At 44.9% G+C, this 21,059-nt stretch overlaps 1 protein-coding gene across 1 annotated transcript in view; it reads left to right on the top strand.

Annotated features, from left to right (window-relative positions):
* The first annotated feature begins 11,692 nt into the window (after nucleotides 1-11,692).
* Nucleotides 11,693-21,059, top strand: part of LOC141084014 (uncharacterized) — a 56,260-nt gene continuing 46,893 nt past the window's right edge. The window contains exons 1-2 of the mRNA XM_073568392.1: nucleotides 11,693-11,700; nucleotides 12,485-12,623. Coding sequence (XP_073424493.1) covers nucleotides 11,693-11,700; nucleotides 12,485-12,623 — 147 coding nt within the window. The remainder of the gene's footprint in view (nucleotides 11,701-12,484; nucleotides 12,624-21,059) is intronic.

Below are 21,059 nucleotides of genomic sequence, written 5' to 3'. Positions count from 1 at the left end.
ATCTGATAAGCTTTTATGAAGAGGTAAGTTCCGGACTGGACCAAGGGAATGCAGTAGACGTGGTGAACATGGATTTTTCAAAAGCTTTTGATACGGTGCCACACAAAAGGTTGATACATAAAATGAGAACAATGGGGATAGGCGAAAATATGTGTAGGTGGGTTAAGAGCTGGCTCAGGGATAGGAAACAAAGGGTGGTTATTAATGGAGCACACTCGGACTGGGTCACGGTTAGCAGTGGGGTACCACTGGGGTCAGTTTTGGGCCCGCTTCTTTTTAACATATTTATTAATGACCTTGTAGGGGGCATAGACAGTAGAATTTCAGTATTTGCAAATGACACTAAACTCTGCAGGGTAATCAATACAGAGGAGGACAATTTTATATTACAGCAGGATTTATGTAAACTAGAAGCTTGGGCTGATAAATGGCCAATGAGCTTTAATGGGGATAAATGTAAGGTCATGCACTTGGGTAGAACGAACAAGATGTATAATTATGTGCTTAATTGTAAATCACTGGGCAAAACAGTCACTGAAAAAGACCTGGGTGTATGGGTGGACGACAAACTCACATTTAGTGGCCAGTGTCAGGCAGCTGCTGCAAGGGCAAATAAAATAATGGGATGCATTAAAAGAGGCATAGATGCTCATGAGGAGAACATAATTTTACCTCTATATAATTCACTAGTGCAACCACACTTTGAATACTGTGTACAGTTCTGGTCTCTGGTGTATAAGAAAGACATAGCTGAACTGGAGCGGGTGCTGAGAAGAGCGACCAAGGTTATTAGGGAACTAGGGGGTCTGCAATACCAAGACAGGTTATTACACTAGGGGTTATTTAGTTTGGAGAATCGAAGGCTTAGGGGTGATCTTATTACAATGTATAAATATATGCGGAGACAATACCAAGACCTTTCTAATGATCTTTTTACTCTTAGACCTGTGACGGGGACAAGGGGGCATCCTCTACGTCTGGAGGAAAGAAGGTTTAAGCATACTCACAGACGCGGATTCTTTACTGTAAGAGCAGTGAGACTATGGAACTCTCTGTCATATGATGTTGTAATGAGTGATTCCCTACTAAAATTTAAGAAGGGACTGGATGCCTTTCTTGAAAAGTATAATATTACAGGGTATATACACTAGTTTCCTTAATATTGCGTTGATCCAGGGAGCTAGTCTGATTGCCGTATGTGGAGTCGGGAAGGAATTTTTTTCCCCAATGTGAAGTTTACTGTTTGCCACATGGGTTTTTTTTGCCTTCCTCTGCATCAACATGTTAGGGCAAGTTAGGATAGGATATGGGTTGAACTAGATGGACTTAAAGTCTCCCTTCAACCTTAATAACTATGTTACAATGTTACTATGTTACTAGAGTCCAATTTCAACTTTAAACGCAGAACTTTACTTGTTTTCATTCGCAGCATGTCTATATCAGTTACAGCATTTGCATAGGGCTCTACACATTTCACATCCTTCACTTTCACTGTACTCTTTCCTAGGTCCTCCAGTACATTACGGGGTCGTACCGTCTCATACGGTAACGCAGCATCCTCCCTGTTCAGTTTCACTACGTTCAGGAGTTCCCTTGTCCGTTTCACACCAGATATGAGGGAATCTGCCCAAGTAGTAAGCTGCCACATCCTAGAAAGACCTGCGTCCCTGTACTGCTGTGACATAGGGTCTGTCCTGGGTTCTAAAGCATGACCGGACCCTATGGGCTCCCTGTACCTACCCCGTATATTCAGGAAATGCTCCTGGCTTAACCACAGTGGATCCTCCTATGTTAACTATTTACAATGCTACATCCCTATCCTAATCCTACTAAAACTATAAGGCCCCCCTCTAGTGGCCCAATAAGAACACTGCACTTTCCCTACATAAATACTATAAACGTCTTTACAGTGCTAAAGGACATAACATTATTTACACATAACGAGTCGTGCAGTATATCAGATAGACAAATGTACATCTATACAGTAAGTGGAAATAAATAATGAACAACCTTAGTAACCCTTTACAGGGACATGAAGCATGGCACATCTTTGTCCATTAGCACAAAATCTTCCATTTTTGCCTGAACTTACATTTCAAAGAAATGTAATGTACATATTTTAATGGAGTTATTCATTATGGGTATATCTGATAGCATAAATATTAGTGACCCAAAAATGTTGAGACTTCTGCCATTCTCCAAATAAACTTATTTTGGAAGAAATAAATAATTTGAGATATTTCTTGTAAATAAACGAGCCACCATACTGCCTCCTGTGAATCATCTCCTACTCACAGACTTGGAAATGTCTCTATCTATGTGGTAAGTCTTATCTATCTTATCTTATCAGCATATTCAGCAAACTATCATTCTGGGTGCACACATTTATTTGATTACGGACAGTGTTTTAAGTGACTCTAATATGTTATACATGAATTGAAGACCGCTTTATTTGCTCTGGGTCCATTTTGGGCCATAAAATTGCTAAATTGGTCTGTCAACATACCTTTCATGTGCCTCTTGTATATGTATTGTAAGGTAGCGCTTGTTATTCAAGTAGGGGATACTCACTAGGCAGCCGATAAATCAGGTCTGGTACAGGTTTCTCAACATAACGCAGTCCATTCGGTTTATTATGCAGCATAAACCAGCAACAGAAAGTCCATATCGCAACAGCATAATGTCCATGCCAGAGCTCTGCTCTGTTAATCCTGTGGTCAGACAGGCTTAGTTATGTCTGGTACGCAGGCTCTCCAGCCTCACAGTTATTTCCTGTGTCCGGGTTACCTCACAGCTGCTTCTCAGTCCTGACGTTCATTCCCTCTCCTGGGAAATCTGACACATGCAGCCATGATACACACGTGCACTCAAGAAGGCATACACATCTTCCTGCAGTTGGTCTGATGAGACCTTCCATATGGACCAACCGGGTCTAAGCATTCACTCATGTGACCTACCCTGGTCACCTTATATGGTCTGTAGCCACATCCACCGGATCACATGGCTATGACCTCATCACAGGTCCTACAACCAGTCATACACATGCTTTACTATGGACGTTTTAGACACACGCCCCTGGGTGGATTTGTAGGTGATTGGTCCCACCTGTCTCACCAATCACCTGAAGGCTTCTCCCTAACACATTGGAACAGAACATCAGCAGTAGCACTGCTGATCAGCACATAATAAAGCCTTCATCCCAAGGCCACCCACCTTGGGATACATAACGGTCCTTTAGCACCCTACTCCTGCTACCACACTGGATATGGCTATACACCCCCGTCCTGGGACACCCACACAGCGCCCCTTAGCGGACACAGTGGTCACTACACCACAGTATTATGACACTTCCTATGAATGTTAACCGGGCTTTTGATACCTGCATTTATGTATCTATTGACCTTCACATAATTGTCAGCTTGGTGTAATTGTGTTCACAAGGGTCCTTATATTGACCTCTGGTGGTTTCATATGGGCCTTTTTTAGGCTTTTTTAATTGTTTTTATGCTGTTTGTCTATTTAGTGTTTTTTTCATATTAAAATTTATACCTGACATTATTTGTCTTGATTGACAGCTATTGTGGGTGATCATGACTTTTATACACACTGCTTTCTCTTTGACACTTCTGTATTCATCACCCACTCATGGTTTTGGCTTACAGATACTGAGGTAAAATACTGACCAAATACTGACCATGTGAACACAGATGCACTGCAGGCTCCTGTACAGCTGACAAGGACATCACTCGCGCACACACACACTTCTACGGCCGAGATCACACATGCGAGAAACTTGGAGGAGTCACGCATGTTAATATCCGGCACTGCCGCCGGCACTCGGATCGGAGCATGCGGCTTCATGTATTGCTATGCGGCCGCACGCTCCGATCCGAGTTTCGGCAGCAGTGCCGGTTATTAACATGCGTGACTCCTCCAAGTTTCTCGCATGTGTGATCTCGGCCTATGGCCGGATTCACACTAGCAAGGAATACAGACCGCTGTTAATCTATGAGGCAGCTTCCGTCACCATTTTTTTATTATACGTGCGAGTGAAATCACAGCATGCTGCAATTTGCTGCGTGTATCGGCCGAGACTCGCCAATGCAAGTCTATGGGTGCGAAAAAAAACAGATATCACATGGATGCACCGGTGTCCATTGAAAAGTCAGCATTTCATGTGCGGTGTACAGTAAAATCCCACTGACAGGTTAGAAAAGAATAGATATATTTTTATATAGCGCTAACATATTCCGCAGCGCTTTACAGTTAACACACATTATCATCACTGTCCCCGATGGGGCTCACAATCTAAAATCCCTATCAGTATGTCTTTGGAATGTGGGAGGAAACCGGATAACCCGGAGGAAACCCACGCAATCACGGGAAGAACATGCACACGAGGTAAAAATTGTTGGTACCCCTCGTTTAACCCCTTTCTGCCATCTGACGTACTATCCCATCCATGTGACCTGGGACTACCCATGGACGGGATAATACGTCATAGCGATCAGAGGAACTCCAGGGGGGCTCCCTGCGTGCTTCCCAGAGACCCCCGAAGCAGCGCAATGTGCTGCGCTGCTCTGAGGGTCTCTTCCCTGCAGGCCCCCGGATCCAATAAGGCCGTGGAGGCCTTCGGGGCCTGCTGGGAGGAGGCTTCGTCGGCCTGCTGGGAGGCGGCTGAGCAGTGCCTGCTCAGAGCAGGCACTGAGAAAGCCTGCAGTACTACCTGTCAGATCGCTGATCTGATAGAGCGCTGTGCAAACTGTCAGATCAGCGATGTGACACAGTACAGTAATGTCCCCACCTGCTGGGAGGCGGCTGAGCAGTGCCTGCTCAGAGCAGGCACTGAGAAAGCCTGCAGCACTACCTGTCAGATCGCTGATCTGATAGAGCGCTGTGCAAACTGTCAGATCAGCGATGTGACACAGTACAGTAATGTCCCCACCTGGGACAATAAAATAAAGTGAAAAAAAAAGTGTAAAAATGAGTTGTAAAAAAATCCTAACTAAGGCTAGTTTCACACTAGCGTATTTTCCATGCAGCGCACGGCACCGCTAAGCCTCGCCCCCTGCCGGCTCCCTGCCAGCCCCATCCGGTCATCGCCGCCTACTATCGCACACGGCCGCATGCGATCTGCGCACCGTATCTCTAGCATAGGGTGCGCAGACCGTGCGCTAGTAGGATTTTAGCATGTGCTGTGCACTTTTGAAGATGCGCCCGTGTGCGCCGAACGCACCATGTTGCATTTTGGCGCACTCGGCACACCTTCAAAAGTCCTACTAGCGCATGGCCAGCGCACGGTCTGCGCACCCTTTGCTAAAGATAGGGTGCGCAGATCACATGCGGCCGTGTGCGATACTAGGCGGCGTTGACCGGATCGGGTGGGCAGGGAGCCGGCAGGGGGCGGGGCTTAGCGGCGCCGTGCGCTGCATGGAAAATACGCTAGTGTGAAACTAGCCTAAATAATAAAAAAAATCCCTAATAAATTATTTTTTTTTTTAAATAAAAAGAAAACGAAAACAATAAAAATACACATATTTAGCATCGCCATGTCCGTAACAACCCGCCCTATCAAACTGTCCCACTAGTTAACCCCTTTAAAAAAATTAAAAAGTTATAGCTCGCAGAATAAAGCGATGCAAAAATAATTGTTTTTTATTCAAAATTGTTTTTATTGCATAAAAGCGCCAAAACACAAAAAACGACAAATGAGGTATCGCCGTAATTGTACTGACCCGAAGAATAAAACCGCTTTATCAATTTTTTGCCACATGCGGAACGGTGTAAACACACCCCAAAAAGAAATTCATGAAATACTGGTTTTTGTTCATTCTGCATCCCAAAAATCAGAATAAAAAGCGATCAAAAAATGTCACGTGCCTGAATATGGTACCAATAAATACGTCAACTCATCCCACAAAAAATAAGACCTCACATGACTTGGTGGGCCAAAATATGGAAAAATTATAGCTCTCAAAATGTGGTGATGCAAAAACTATTTTTACAATAAAAAGCGTCTTTTAGCGTGTGACAGCTGCCAAACATAAACACCCGCCATAAATAGTAAATCAAAGCCCCCGTTATCTCCCCCTTAGTTAGGGAAAAATAATAAAATAAAAAAATGTATTTATTTCCATTTTTCCATTAGGGTTGGGGTTAGGGTTAGGGCTGAGATTAGGGTTAGGGGTGTGTTGGGGTTAGGGTTGGAGTTAGAATTTGGGGGTTTCCACTGTTTAGGCACATCAGGAGCTCTCCAAATGCAACATGGTGTCTGATCTCAATTCCAGCCAATTCTGCATTGAAAAAGTGAAACGGTGCTCCTTCCCTTCCAAGCTCTGCCATGCGCCCAAACAGTGGTTTACCCCCACATATGAGGTATCAGCCTACTCAGGACAAATTGCACAACAACTTTTGGGTCCAATTTCTCCTGTTGCCCTTGGGAAAATAAAAAATTGGGGGCAAAAATATCATTTTTGTGGGAAAAAAATATGATTTTTTTTATGGCTCTACGTTATAAACTTCTGTGAAGCACTTGGGGGTTCAAAGCGCTCACCACACATCTAGATAAGTTTCTTGGGGGTCTAGTCTCCAAAATGGGGTCACTTGTGGGGGGTTTCAACAGTTTAGGCACATCAGGGGCTCTCCAAACGCAACATGACACCCACAGACCATTCCATCAAAGTCTGCATTCCAAAACGTCACTACTTCCCTTCCCAGCCCCGACGTGTGCAAATATAGTAGTTTTCTCCCACATATGGGGCATCATCGTACTCAGGACAATATTTGTTGTGCAATTTCTCCTGAGTACACTGATACACCATGTCTGGAGGAAGACTAATCCTTAGGTGCACGGCAGTGCTCAGAAGAGAAGGAGTATCATTTGAGATTTTGAATGTCAAATTGTCTGGAATTGAGATCGGATGCCATGTCGCATTTGCAAAGCCCCTAATGTACCTACAGTGGAAACCCCCCACTAGTGACACCATTTTGGAAACTAAACCCCCCCAAGGAGCTTATCTAGATGTGTGGTGAGCACTTTGAACCCCCAAGTGCTTCACAGAAGTTTATAATGTAGCCATGAAAATAAAAAAAATCATATTTTTTTCCACAAAAATGTTCTTTTTGCCCCCAAATTTTTATTTTCACAAGGGTAACAGGAGAAATAGGACCCCAAAAGTTGTTGTGCAATTTGTGCTGAGTACGCTGATACCCGATATGTGGGGTGGAACTCCGTGGCCCTGGGCGCCCATGTAAAACGGGTTGAGTTGGGAATAAAGTTTATAGATGCGTGATTTGTGACGCCACCTGTGGTGTTCGGCAAGGGAGGTGTTAAGCCAACGCTGCATGCAGAGCCTCTGGGACTGATGATGTAGTGCAGCTATGATATTGTAGCCCTCCACGGGCAGGGCTGTAGTCCCAGGGCAGTGTAGATAAAGGGTTAGGAAGAAGGTGCAGTGTTTGGCACAGAGATGTAGCAGTGCGGAGGATGTTGCAGGAAGGAGGCAACAACACAACAGGGTGCAGTTTCTTTACCTTTACTTGGCAAACGCAGTCCAGGGTCCTGATTACAGATGGCACAGGAGCAGGCTAGCCTGGAAGCAACTCAGGGATCTCTCTATCAGATGGATTGTGTAGTCTCCTTCCGAGCGCTGGCTTGAGGTATATCCAGTACTATGTTACACTGAAGTTCCTCCTTCTTATCTTCTCTCAGAACTACCTTGTATGGCAGACAGCTGTAGCCCTCTATCTCTCTTGGCTCACCAGTCGCTGTTGTGCCTCCGAGTCTTAGGTGGGAATAGAGCATTTACAGCTTCCTATTCCTCTGGTTTCTGTTGCAGGACCTTCAGTATCCATACAACCGTGGAGACCAGGCTCCAGATCATGCGTTCTCACCGGGAGGGAGCCCTCTATCCTCAGCTCAACCTCCAGCTTCTCTCCACGTGTCTACACTCGTTGCCCTCCTCACACTAACTGACTATTTCCCTTCCTGGCCCTCAGAGCACGCTCCTCCCCCAATCCTGGTTCAGAGCTACCTCTGCTGGCCTGAAGTGGGAACGTGTTGCATGTAAATGATTAACTGCTAGAGAGACCCTTCCTTGTTTCCAAGCATGACATCACCCTCCCCGGAGGAAGGCAATGCCATTGTGGCGGCCATACTCCAGGGGGCGCCACAGAACCACTGTTTGGGCACATGGCAGTGACAGTTCAAATGAATGACGTGCACAGTCCGTCATGGTGCAGGAAGTTATACCCGGCCATGACTCACTGTGCACGTAAAGGGGAAAAGATTAATTTACGGGGGAAAAATGGCATGGGTTCCCCCTATAATTAATAGCCAGTGACTTTACAGAAGCTGACAAATTAATTACCGGCTATTCTTCTATCTCTCTATGAGATATAAAGATTATATATATAATATGTGTGTGTGTGTCACTGACATAAATACATCTATTCTATGTGTATATACCTATCCTATCTATTCTATTCTAACCTGTCACTGTGATTATACTGTATGCGGCAGATCATTTGTCGACTTTTAATTTTATTTATCTATATCTATATATCTAGCAATCTAATATATATATATATATATATAATTATTTTTTTTTTTAGAATATTTAGTTTTAAAATGATGTGTCAATGACAGAGAACTACTGTATGTAAAAGCTCATGTTAAAATCGTATTGCATAGGGATTGCATACGAATGTCATATGGATACTACCATTGCAAACGGATTACATACGGATCACCATATGAAGAATACTCCTGCGATTCTCGGCCAAGAAAATCAGACTGATTTTTCATACGGCAAGTGTGACGCCAGCCTAAGAAAGACAAAACCTCACTTTTATATGCCTAAATATGGTAGTCAGGGCTGAGGTTTATTAACCTTTTGGGTCGATTGACAGCACTGTAATTTTTCAGAAATAAAACAAGTAATCAAAAATACAAATTGTGCATATATATATATATATATATATATATATAAATATATATACACACACACATACTCCTCAGGAAAAGTTTAGTTCACCGTCCTTCAAATTTGCTATCTACGTATCTATCTATCTACAGTATTATCTATCATCTATCTATCATCTATCTACCTATCTATCTATAGCATTATCTATCTATCATCTATTTCTCTTTCTATCGTCTATCTATTTATCAATCATCTATCATCTATCTATTATCTATTATATATGATCTATGTATCTGTCTATTATCTATCTATTATCTATCTCTATCATCTCTCTCACGGTGACATCACAGTAAAACCGATGTCACAAGTGATGTGATAACATCATCACATTCTATATTCCATTGTTGCGGCCTAAGGGAAATCACTGCCTTACAGACTCCCAAGGGTGAGGCAGCCCCTTTTGTTTTTCGTGACAAACGAAACAAAAATTTATTCGAAAATGGATAAAGACAGAAGAAGAGCCCAAAGAGATCAGGTTCTGCGAAAGAGAGGAATAAATGAAGAGCAGGTACCATTGTTCGCTTTAGGGCGAAAAGACTCTATATTACAGGACATGGAGACTGACGCCTCAGAAATGGCGTCCAAATGACATGAGATCCTTACAGAGAAAAGGAATATGGAGACCCTCATGGAGTCTCACTCTGCAGCCTCCGCTGAGCTTCAGAGGGCCATTCTTATCTCCTTGAAAAAAATCGGAGATCTGGTCCCTGAAATACAGAAGAGGAACAAAGATGCCATTCTCAATAAGCGGAGAAACATCAGCACAGAGTTAGAGCTGGAAGAGGTTCTCCCAGAAACACTGAGACATGTCACATACTCCAGATCTGAAAGTCTGGAGGCACCGAACCTACAAAGAGCGACAGCCCAGAAGCGGATCAGGAACAGCAGAGACTGGGTTGTCAATGTAGGAGATGTCTCATCTATGCCAAAACCATTATAAATGGAAATGGTGCATTACGGAGGTCCAGGACATCATCTGAGAACATCTCCATCCCAGAGAACAAACAGCTGAGTGATTCTCCACCAAACACCTCACCAGATAAAGAGGAACCAGGTAAGATGGAAATTGCTCTGTATAAATAAGACTGGGGTGATGGGAATTATACTCCTAATATTATGTACAGGCCTCACTTATCAAAAGTGCAGAAAAACTGTCCTTGTTGTCCATAGCAACCAATCACAATGCGGCTTCATTGTTCTATAGAATGTTAAGAAATGGAATCTATTCTGTGATTCATTGCTATCGGCAACAGGATCGCTTTTGATAAATGAGAGGCCAAATATTAGACATTTCCGGCTCATTTACATAAAGCTGTATAAAATTCTAATATTTGCTCTGGAGCTATATTTGTTAAGCCCTTCTTGACAGGGTAACCCTTGATTGTGTTTCCTCCCTCCTTTGAAAACCCATAACTATTTATTGCTTAACTTTTCTGCATTTAGCCATATGTGGACTTGTGTTTTTTAGTGGACAGAGCTGTAGTTTTGTACACTATTCAATGTTCTGGAAAATGGGGAAAATGATTCAAAATGTGGTAAAATTATGGAAAAAAGTTATTTAGTCACTGATTTTTTTTTTTTTTACTGTGTTAATGGAGTGGTAAAAATGACCTTCCAAAATGTTTCCAATGTCAGTTACAACTAGGGCAATAATGAACATATATCTGTTTTTTTTTTCAATTAAGTGGTGAAAGGAATTAAGGAATTTTATAAAAAAAAAAGTGTAGTGTCCCCATATTGTGAAACATTGTATCTTTTTGATTTTGATAGCTCGATGGAGCTGTGTGAGGACTTGTTTTCTGTGTGTCGAGTTCTAGCTTTTATTGATCCCTCTCCTGGGTAGACCGGACATTGTGATATCTTTATATTGCATTTTTTAGGTGGATACGGCGCCCTCAAAAAACACAATTCTGATGTTTCAATTTTCTTTTTCTCACTTCAGTGTTTACTGTTTGGGTTAATTGATATTATGTTTTTGTACATCGGATTTATACAGATGCGGTGGTACTAGATATACAAATTAATATTTTTATTAATGGTATTAATAAGGAGGCTAATAATTTTTTTACTTTTCTTTAGTCTCCTTAGGGGACTTGAACCTGTGATTTTCTGATCGCTTGTACTATATACTGTGATAGAACTGTATATAGCTAAATTAATGTTCTCATATGAAATTAAGCCAGGCTGGTCTTAACAGAAGGAGGAATCTGAAAGACAGGGGCTTTCAGCGGGACCAGGTAGTCATTTCAAACAATTGACCCCCTGCAGCTGTGTCCTGGGGGGAGGGGTAATGGCTGCTGGTGCACATAATACACCATTGACTTCATTTAAATGCCACTGTCAGCTTTGAAATGGTTAAACAGCAGTAATCGGAGAACGCTCTGGTGGCTGCAGTTATGGGCATGTGGCAGCTATGTAATACAGCAGGCATTGGCACGATGCATGCTCAGCTCCTGAGCCCGCTCCATACATCTGCTGCACAACATGACAACCATTTCCATTATGAATTTGCTAAAGGGTTAATAATAAATCTTGTATCATCTCAGCAGATGGAATGGATAAGATGTCCCACGACACAATGGACATGCCGGCACAAGACCTTGGAGATGCCAGTGTACAGATTTCTCCACAAAGAGGACTGGTCCACACAGACCAACCTATGATCCTTTACAGTCTTGAGTTCCTGAAAGATCTTGGAAAAGGAAACTATGGAAAAGTAAGTGCCAATTTATATTTATCCGTGTTCCTCAATGTATCCTGCACAGATACATAGGAGGGATGGACTTATTCATTACAGGATGTTCATATGTAATGATACTTGGGATAAATTAGTGACATATTACATAGTAATAGATGGGAGTTTGGTCTGATCTGTTCTGATTCTTCTCCAGGTCAGCTTGGCATCAGATCCGGTCAATGAAGGACTGCTGGCCATTAAAATCATGGACAAGAGATCTTGTGAGGATATAATCTCTACAGAGGTAGAAGTCCTGAGAATGGCTGCCGGGTGCCCCTACCTAATGTCTATGCGGGCGTTTATGGAGACACCTACGGAATATGCAATAGCCATGGACTATATGGCCGGAGGAGACCTGAATCACCACATGAAAGATTCAATGCTGTTTAACACAAAGACAGCAAGGTAAATGTCTTATACTGAATGTTAATCTGCTGCCCGCACATTGTTGTCCTAGAGCAATGGAGAATGACAACAAGAGCAAATAATGAGGTGAAAAGGACACGTGTGTGATCTCATGTTCTCTGTATGATTGTGTATGTAACTACTGATCCACCCTTTACTTTCTTCTCCACAGACTCTTTGCGGCAGAGATGGTGTGCGGACTCCAATTCCTGCATGAACACGGCGTCATACATAGGTAATCATTTCACCTCCATAAATCTGGCACCTGTGACTCTCTGTTGTCTCCTTACATATCTATTGTAGAAAGTTCTTTTCATTAAAATTTCTCACAATCAGTGTCTTCTCCTTCTCCCTGCAGTGACCTGAAGCCAGAGAACATCCTCATCCAAGACACCGGACACATCAAAATCTCCGACTTTGGCGCATCAGCCATGAATGTGTCTGAGGGTGACATAGTGGAGTACGTTGTTGGCACTCAGGGTTACATGGCGCCTGAGGTAAGGAACATCTCTGTGTGATTGGTGCCGATAGCAGGATTGAAGGATAATCTGATCTCAATGTATCCTGCTCACCTCTAATCACAGACCGGTCCTAATAGTATGTGTGTAATTCCCCTTCCTGGTATATTCAGCTTCTCTCCAATCTCATGTTCCCACAGATAATGAATGAAGAAGGATACAACCATCTGGCAGACTCCTTTTCCTTTGGAGTCATCCTATATATGATGAGCGTGGGGATCTGGCCATTTTACAGCAAAGGCTCAATGGATGAATACGACCAGTCTCTGCATGAGCACATCCCTTATTTTCCACCATGGATATGCATTAATACCACTGACATCATAAAAGGGGTGAGTAGTATCAGATGGATAAAGATTACGATGGATTACAAGAATGGATAGAAGATAAGATGTGGACAGTCCATAGACATTGTGTAATAACGTATCAGTAATAATATATAATCTAATGACTAATGGTCTCTTTCGATATTTAGCTTCTCTGCAAAACTCCATCTACCCGATTGGCCATAACGTCATCCATAAGGTCCCACCCGTTCTTCCACTCCATAGACTGGAGCGATGTGGAGTGCGGCAGATCCGACCCACCATTCCCATATTACTATGTAAGTATAAACACCTACAGACATCCATAATGTTATCACTACCCAGTATCGCACTTACCCACTATATCCCTTATTGTTATATCCCTCAGTACACTGTATATACTGAATGTGAAGAGTTGATTCTCAGACGTGTATATTTCTCTTCTTACAGCAGGACTATTAGGCTGATAACAATCAGCCCCATTCCAGTAACATCCAGGAATGAAGATTTACATTAATAAGATGAGACATCGAAACTAGACTTTCTCATTCACTGAACTGTGACAAACTTACCGAGCTTCCACCACATAACATCTAAGTAGATTTGAGCACCAAACATCCAGGGATTTATTCCGATCGCCATACTTGGGGTCAGGAAGGAATTTTTTTCCCGTGATATGAGGATAATCCAACGACGAGTCCTCAGGGTTATTTTTCGCCTTCCTCTGGATCAACATAGCAAATAATTAAAGGCTGAAATTGAAGGCCTTCTTTCAGCTATACTTACTATGTCACCAACTGGAAGACTCATCTACAATGTGGTGGAAAGGAGAAGACTACCGGATATGGACAGATAGAAGGCAGCGGCTGCTCCTTCACCTACTAGATATGGACTGAAAGAAGGAAGCGGATGCTCCTTCTCCTACTTGGCCATGTACAGACAGAAGGCAGCGGCTGCTCCTTCACCTACAAGGCCATGGACAGATGGAGGGAAGCGGATGCTCTTCACCTTCCTGCCCATGGTCAGGCAAAAGGCCATATGGTTAATCGCGATGCTGTAGGAATCCAGGAAAACTCCAACTACTCAGATCACATGTCACACATTCCTGCTCTTCTCCTCTCTGTCATGTGTGATCCAGACCTGGATGTCCAAAAATGGCAAAAGTGCAAACCAAAGCCTGAGGAGCGGAATCATCATCATCTGCTCCTTTCTACAGAAGGTGACAGTATTTATACACTTTCTTTTATCATCATTGCAAATTAATAACAACTTTATTGCATAAAAAATTATAAACCATCTATATTGCTTTTGGTTAGATGCTTCTCATATACAGAAATGTATTTCAGTATTTTTATAAATATCTTGATCAGGGTCAGGACAAGTTATTTTGGTGTCTTAGGCAGATAGAGCCAATGGTGCCCCCAGCAAACGAAAGGGTTACAAGCTTTGGTACCAAGTTGTTATTCGACATATGTTATTTTATGCCTATTTGTGGGTTCTATAAATTTTTTTCCGTACCTGTACAAGGTTGTTTATTCCCCACTCCCTTCCCTCCCTTCCTACCTTCATTTCCTCACCCTGTTTATTTCTAGAAAAACAATAACATTATTTGAAAACAAGCTATGGTAACATGACCCCTAACGCAGCACCTCTCCCCTCTGATTGGTCAACCTCTGATGACCACTTCTGCTACAATTATTACTTTTTTCAGAAAAAATATCAGCAAAAGTAAAAAATAAAACTATTGTATATTAGGGGTGAGGCTTACCAGGAGCACAATTTCAAAATTATATGCAGAATCATTCATTGTTTGTGGATTATTTAAACATTACAATTGAAAAGAAAAAGAATGGTCATGGAAACTAATATAGCTTAATTATAATGTGAGCTGGTTGGTTTCAATTAAGGCCATTTGACAGATGCAACTTGGAAGAAAACGGATAGTGGGGAGTGCATTGTATATTGCACCTACATAGTCCTCCACACATTATAATACACTCCCCATAGTCCTCCATGTCATATAATGCACTCCCCATAGTTCTCCATACAGAATAATGCACTCCATATAGTCCTCCAAAAAGTAGTATACTCCTTACAGTCTTCCATATAGTATAATGCACTCCCCATACTGCTCCATTTAGTATAAAGCACCCCAAAATCCTCCACATAGTATAATGCACTCCCCTAGTCCTCAATATAATGGACCCCGTAGTCCTACATATAGTATAATGCACCCCTAGCCATCTATATAGTATAATGCACTCTACATAGTCCTCCATATAAACACAACATAATCTATTTTGGAAGGTGCCATAACGGTAAGAAGTGAAGAAAACCAGAAGTATGGTTTTCCTCACTTCTTATTGTTCTGGCACTTTCCATAATAGACTATGTTGTGTTTAGTATCCTGAAGTGTACTTAGCCTTCATAAATTTAGGACTATGGAAATAAATAGTCCTCCATATAGTATAATGCACTCCCCATAGTCCTATCTATAGTACAATGAACCCCATAGTCATCCATATAGGATAATATACATCGTATTCCTCCATATAGTATAATGGACACCATAGAACTCCATATAGTATAATGCACTCCCCATAGGCCTCCACGTGGCATAATGCACATCATATCCCGCCATATGGTATAATGAATCGCAAAACCCTCTGCATAGTATAAAGCACCCCCCATAGTCCTCCATAAAGTATCATGCACTCCTCATAGTACTCTGCATAGTATAATGCATGCCATAGTCCTCCAAATGGCATAATGCACATCATATCCCTCCATATAGTATAATAGACCCCCTAGTACTCCATATAATATAATACACTCCCAATAGTCTTCCATATAGTCTAATGCACCCTATAGTCATCCATACAGAATAATGCAGTCCCCATACTTCTCCATATAGCATAGTGCATGCCATAGTCCTCAGTGTAGTACAATGCACCCCTCATAGTCTTCCGTATAGTTTAATACATCCCCTGTTAGGCATCAGGTTCCTGCAGCTGCACAGTGGGAATCCAGAGCCTTGCATCCAGTGGTCTCCCATTCTCCCTCGACCGCTAAAAAAGCCTGCACAGCAATCTCGGCGACCCAGACGCTCTTCTCAGACCAGCTCCGTAGGACTGGTTGTTGCTGCCACCTCTGGGTCAGCAATAGCAGCGCAGGCTGTCCTACAGCAAGCCACTCCAGAGGCTAAGTCCTCTCGTCCCTCTACTGGGCATGCTCACGAGATGATCTCCCATTGGAGATCGGGAGTCACGTGCTCAGGTCCTTCTCCTGATCTGATTGGTCCATCTCAGAGATCTGGAAGGTCCCGGCAGCGCACGGCTATAAAAGGCCCGCATGGCCGCTTGGCCATGCGCTAGTATAGACTCTTCTTGCTAGATGTGTGAATGGTGATGGATGTATGATTCTGGTGACTGACTTATTAAGATTCCCTTCCCTCTGATATTACGCATGAGAATAGGGAACCATAGAAAGAGTCAGCACCAGTCAGTGGCAAACCTTAGGCCACTGTGCACACCGCACCTCTACACTAGCATCCGGTGGTGTCACGTCTCTCATGGCACTATCGCATAGCGGCTGTGTCTGTTGCCACGCTGCATTCAGCAGCACTTACCGGCGTCCGCAGTAGAGACACCGCATGCACAGTAGGTCTAGACGGACACCGTCCCCTGTCTTGGACCCTGTCCTGTGACCTGATACCGTGCGTGTAATTTCGCTGAGACCTGTGAGTCTAACAGTTTCGGTGTTTATGTTTATGTTGCAGCGCTTCTGTGAGTTGACAGAGTCCGCTCGCGCACATCAGGTGACGTTGAACCCATGCGCATTATACCGCCATATAGCGCATCTGCCATTGTCTAGCAGCGGTTTTAACACCTACTGGACCCCGGGCGGCGAACGCACTTTCTATTATTTAATATTTAGTGCGTTTCGCCATCCCTAACATCCCCTTTGTCATCCATATAGGATAATGCACTCCCCATACTCTATTTAGTATACATCACCTCATAATCCTTCACATAGTATAATTTACTCCCCATAGTCCTCAATATAATGGACCCTGTAGTCCTCCATATAGTATAATGCATCCCTAGCCCTCTATCTAGTATAATGCACTCTACATAGTCCTCCATATAAACACAACATAATCTATTATGGAAGATGCCATAATGATAAGGATGATTTTCCTCACATCTTATCTGTCACGTCCGCCATGTCTGCCATGTCTGTTTGTCTCAAGAACTCCTGGAGCGATGTGCATGCGCATGTTTTGTCTGCTGTCCTGCATGTTCGCTAGAGCTGTGTGCAGACTCACCTCATGTCTGAGCTGCAGGATCCCTGCGTTTCTGCTCTGCCTTCTGTGATCTTCTCGTCATGTCTGGAGTCCTTGATCATGTGATGTTTCTTAAGATCCTGCACTGTCTGGTTCTGCAATCATCTCGTCATGTCTAGAATCCCAGATCATGTGTTCTTCCTAGGATCCTGCACTGGTTGGTTCGGTGATCATCTCGTCATGTCTGAAACCCTGATCATGTGACGTTTCCTAAGATCCTGCACTGTCTGGTTCTGCTATCATCTCGTCATGTCTAGAATCCGGAAGTTCTCCCCTGGTCCTGACCTGGAGGAGGAGGTGCTATGCCCTATATCATGCCGCCTCTTCTTATGCTCAGGGCCTGATTATTGTGTTGCTTCCCTGCAAGGCTCTGGGTCTGTGGGGTTGCTCCCTCTATTCTGTACCCTTGCGCTTTGCTCTGTAGTGCGTCTCTGCACACGCTCCGTGCTCGTATTCCGCCTCTTGTCTTGTGCCATGTCTTGTGTTGTCTCTCGTGCCATGTTTGTCTTTGCCTTGCTTTGCCTTGTAGTCCTTCTGCTGTTCTTTGTCTTAGTCTGTTTTGCTATGTCTCGCCTTAGCTATGCTTTGACTTGTAGTCCTTCCTTTGTTCTCTGCCTCGCCTGTTTTGCCATGTCTTGCTTTGACTTGTAGTCCTCCCTGTGTTCTCTGCCTTGCTATTCCTTGCTTTGTGTTCCTCCCTATGGTCTCAGTCTTTGCTTGCTCTGCCTCGCTCTCTCCTATGGTGCTCTGTAGTGCTCCCTGGCACACGCACCATTTCTCCTCTCCTTAGTGCTCGTTTCTTTGTCTAGTCCCAAGGTCTTCCCTTGGCCCGGCTCTGGACTTCTGCCTACGCTCCGCTGCTAGACTCTGTCCTCGCTCTGACCTGGCTCTGTTTCTGCTTGTGTTCCTTGCCTTGTTCCCTGCCTTGTACTTGCATTGAACCCCGGCGTGGGTTCCCCTTGGCCGTCTCCTGTGCCGTGGTAAGTGCCACGTGTTTGTGTACAGCCGTGTGCACTGGCCAGTGTGGCGTGCCCCCTGCGTGGCTCCTAGCACGCACCCTGCCTTGAACCCTGGCGTGGCTCCTAGCACGCACCCTGCCTTGAACCCTGGCATGGCTCCTAGCACGCACCCTGCCCTGAACCTGGCGTGGCTCCTAGCACGAAGGTTCCTTTGCCCCCTCCTGTGCCTTAGTCGTGCCTCGTGCTGGCGTTACAGCCGTGTGCATTGGCCAGTGAGGTGTGCGTCCCTGCGTGGCTCCTAGCACGCAGCCCTTCCTTGTGCCTGGCGTGGCTTCTAGCACGCACCCTGCCTTGAACCTTGGCGTGTCTCTACACGCACCCTGTCTTGTGCCTTTGCGTGTCTCAACACGCACTCTGTCTTGTACCTTGGCGTGTCTCTACACGCACTCTGTCTTGTACCTTGTACCTTGGCGTGTCTCTACACGCACTCTGTCTTGTACCTTGGCGTGTCTCTACACGCACTCTGTCTTATCCTATGCTTTGGCGTGGCTCTACACATGCACCCTGTCTCGTTTGTGAACCCTGGCGTGTCCCCTACACACGCACCTTGCTTTGAACCCTGGCGTGTCCCCTACACACGCACCTAGCCTTGGACCTTGGCGTGTCCCCTACACACGCACCTAGCCTTGGACCTTGGCGTGTTCCCTAAACACGCACCCTGCTTGGATATCTGTCGTGCCTCCTTGCCTGAACCCTGGTTTGCCTGCCGGATGCCTGGAACCTGCCGACCGTTGCCAGAGGTCCGGAACCAGATGACTGCGGCCTGATGTCCGGAGCTGACGTCCGCAGCCTGATCCCTGGACCCTGTCGGTTTGCCAGCAGTCCGGAGTCCGATGCCATCATGCCATTACCTGTGCCTAGGCGTGCCATCTGGCACGTACCATGTTATGGACCTTGGCATGCCCACGCGCGCACCTTGCACGTTTTGCTTGTTTTCTCTGTATGTGATCTTGTGTTATTCTAATGAAGATACCTTGCACCTACGTCTAGTCTCGTCTTGCTTCCTGCTCGTCCTTGTCGTCAGACACTCGTCTAGTGTCCCCTGAGCCGGCCGTCTGGTCCCAGCAGTCGTGGTGGCTCACCCCCTTGGTCTTGCCCCTGACACTCCCTGTATAGGGGGTGGATTCTCACAAGGTCAGCTCGCCCTCGGTGGGTGGGTGCCACGACCCAGAGGGTCCACTCAAAAAATGGGCTCAGCAGGAGCTGAGTCCGTCATAGTTAATCAGGCCATGGACTCCGCTGGTACCTCGGCTACCCGTCTGATGACCCGTCTGTTATAGAATCTGATCTGCTCTGTCTCCTGGACTCTCCTGAATATGGCGGTACCCCGGCCACTCTTCTGATGTAAATCAGACCTGGCCCTTGACCTCTGGACTCATTTGGAAATGATGGCAGCCAGAGTAAGAAGACTTGCTTGTCTAACCGCAGTCCTGCCCACTGGATCTTCATGTCTCGTTAGTGGCTCCTGTGTCTTGACCGGTGCAGGTGTCCGTTTCAGATGTCGGATCAACATTGTTGGAGTGGTTTGTACTAAACTCTGGTTTCTGCCGAAGAAAATTTTTTTTTTTTTCTTCTTTCCAGCCCCGGTGAGAGGGGGCTTAAAGAGGGGGGTACTGTCACGTCCGCCATGTCTGCCATGTCTGTTTGTCTCAAGAACTCCTGGAGCGATGTGCATGCGCATGTTTTGTCTGCTGTCCTGCATGTTCGCTAGAGCTGTGTGCAGACTCACCTCATGTCTGAGCTGCAGGATCCCTGCGTTTCTGCTCTGCCTTCTGTGAACTTCTCGTCATGTCTGGAGTCCTTGATCATGTGATGTTTCTTAAGATCCTGCACTGTCTGGTTCTGCAATCATCTCGTCATGTCTAGAATCCCGGATCATGTGTTCTTCCTAGGATCCTGCACTGGTTGGTTCGGTGATCATCTCGTCATGTCTGAAACCCTGATCATGTGACGTTTCCTAAGATCCTGCACTGTCTGGTTCTGCTATCATCTCGTCATGTCTAGAATCCGGAAGTTCTCCCCTGGTCCTGACCTGGAGGAGGAGGTGCTATGCCCTATATCATGCCGCCTCTTCCTATGCTCAGGGCCTGATTATTGTGTTGCTTCCCTGCAAGGCTCTGGGTCTGTGGGGTTGCTCCCTCTATTCTGTACCCTTGCGCTTTGCTCTGTAGTGCGTCTCTGCACACGCTCCGTGCTCATATTCCGCCTCTTGTCTTGTGCCATGTCTTGTGTTGTCTCTCGTGCCATGTTTGTCTTTGCCTTGCTTTGCCTTGTAGTCCTTCTGCTGTTCTTTGTCTTAGTCTGTTTTGCTATGTCTCGCCTTAGCTATGCTTTGACTTGTAGTCCTTCCTTTGTTCTCTGCCTCGCCTGTTTTGCCATGTCTTGCTTTGACTTGTAGTCCTCCCTGTGTTCTCTGCCTTGCTATTCCTTGCTTTGTGTTCCTCCCTATGGTCTCAGTCTTTGCTTGCTCTGCCTCGCTCTCTCCTATGGTGCTCTGTAGTGCTCCCTGGCACACGCACCATTTCTCCTTTCCTTAGTGCTCGTTTCTTTGTCTAGTCCCAAGGTCTTCCCTTGGCCCGGCTCTGGGCTTCTGCCTACGCTCCGCTGCTAGACTCTGTCCTCGCTCTGACCTGGCTCTGTTTCTGCTTGTGTTCCTTGCCTTGTTCCCTGCCTTGTACTTGCATTGAACCCCGGCGTGGGTTCCCCTTGGCCGTCTCCTGTGCCGTGGTAAGTGCCACGTGTTTGT

This window comes from Dendrobates tinctorius, unplaced genomic scaffold, assembly GCF_039654945.1.
Source record: "Dendrobates tinctorius isolate UK_male_01 unplaced genomic scaffold, ASM3965494v1 ptg000022l, whole genome shotgun sequence".
NCBI lineage: Eukaryota > Metazoa > Chordata > Amphibia > Anura > Dendrobatidae > Dendrobates > Dendrobates tinctorius.
Note: the sequence above shows the minus strand (reverse complement) of the source record. Positions and strands in the feature narration are given on the sequence as shown.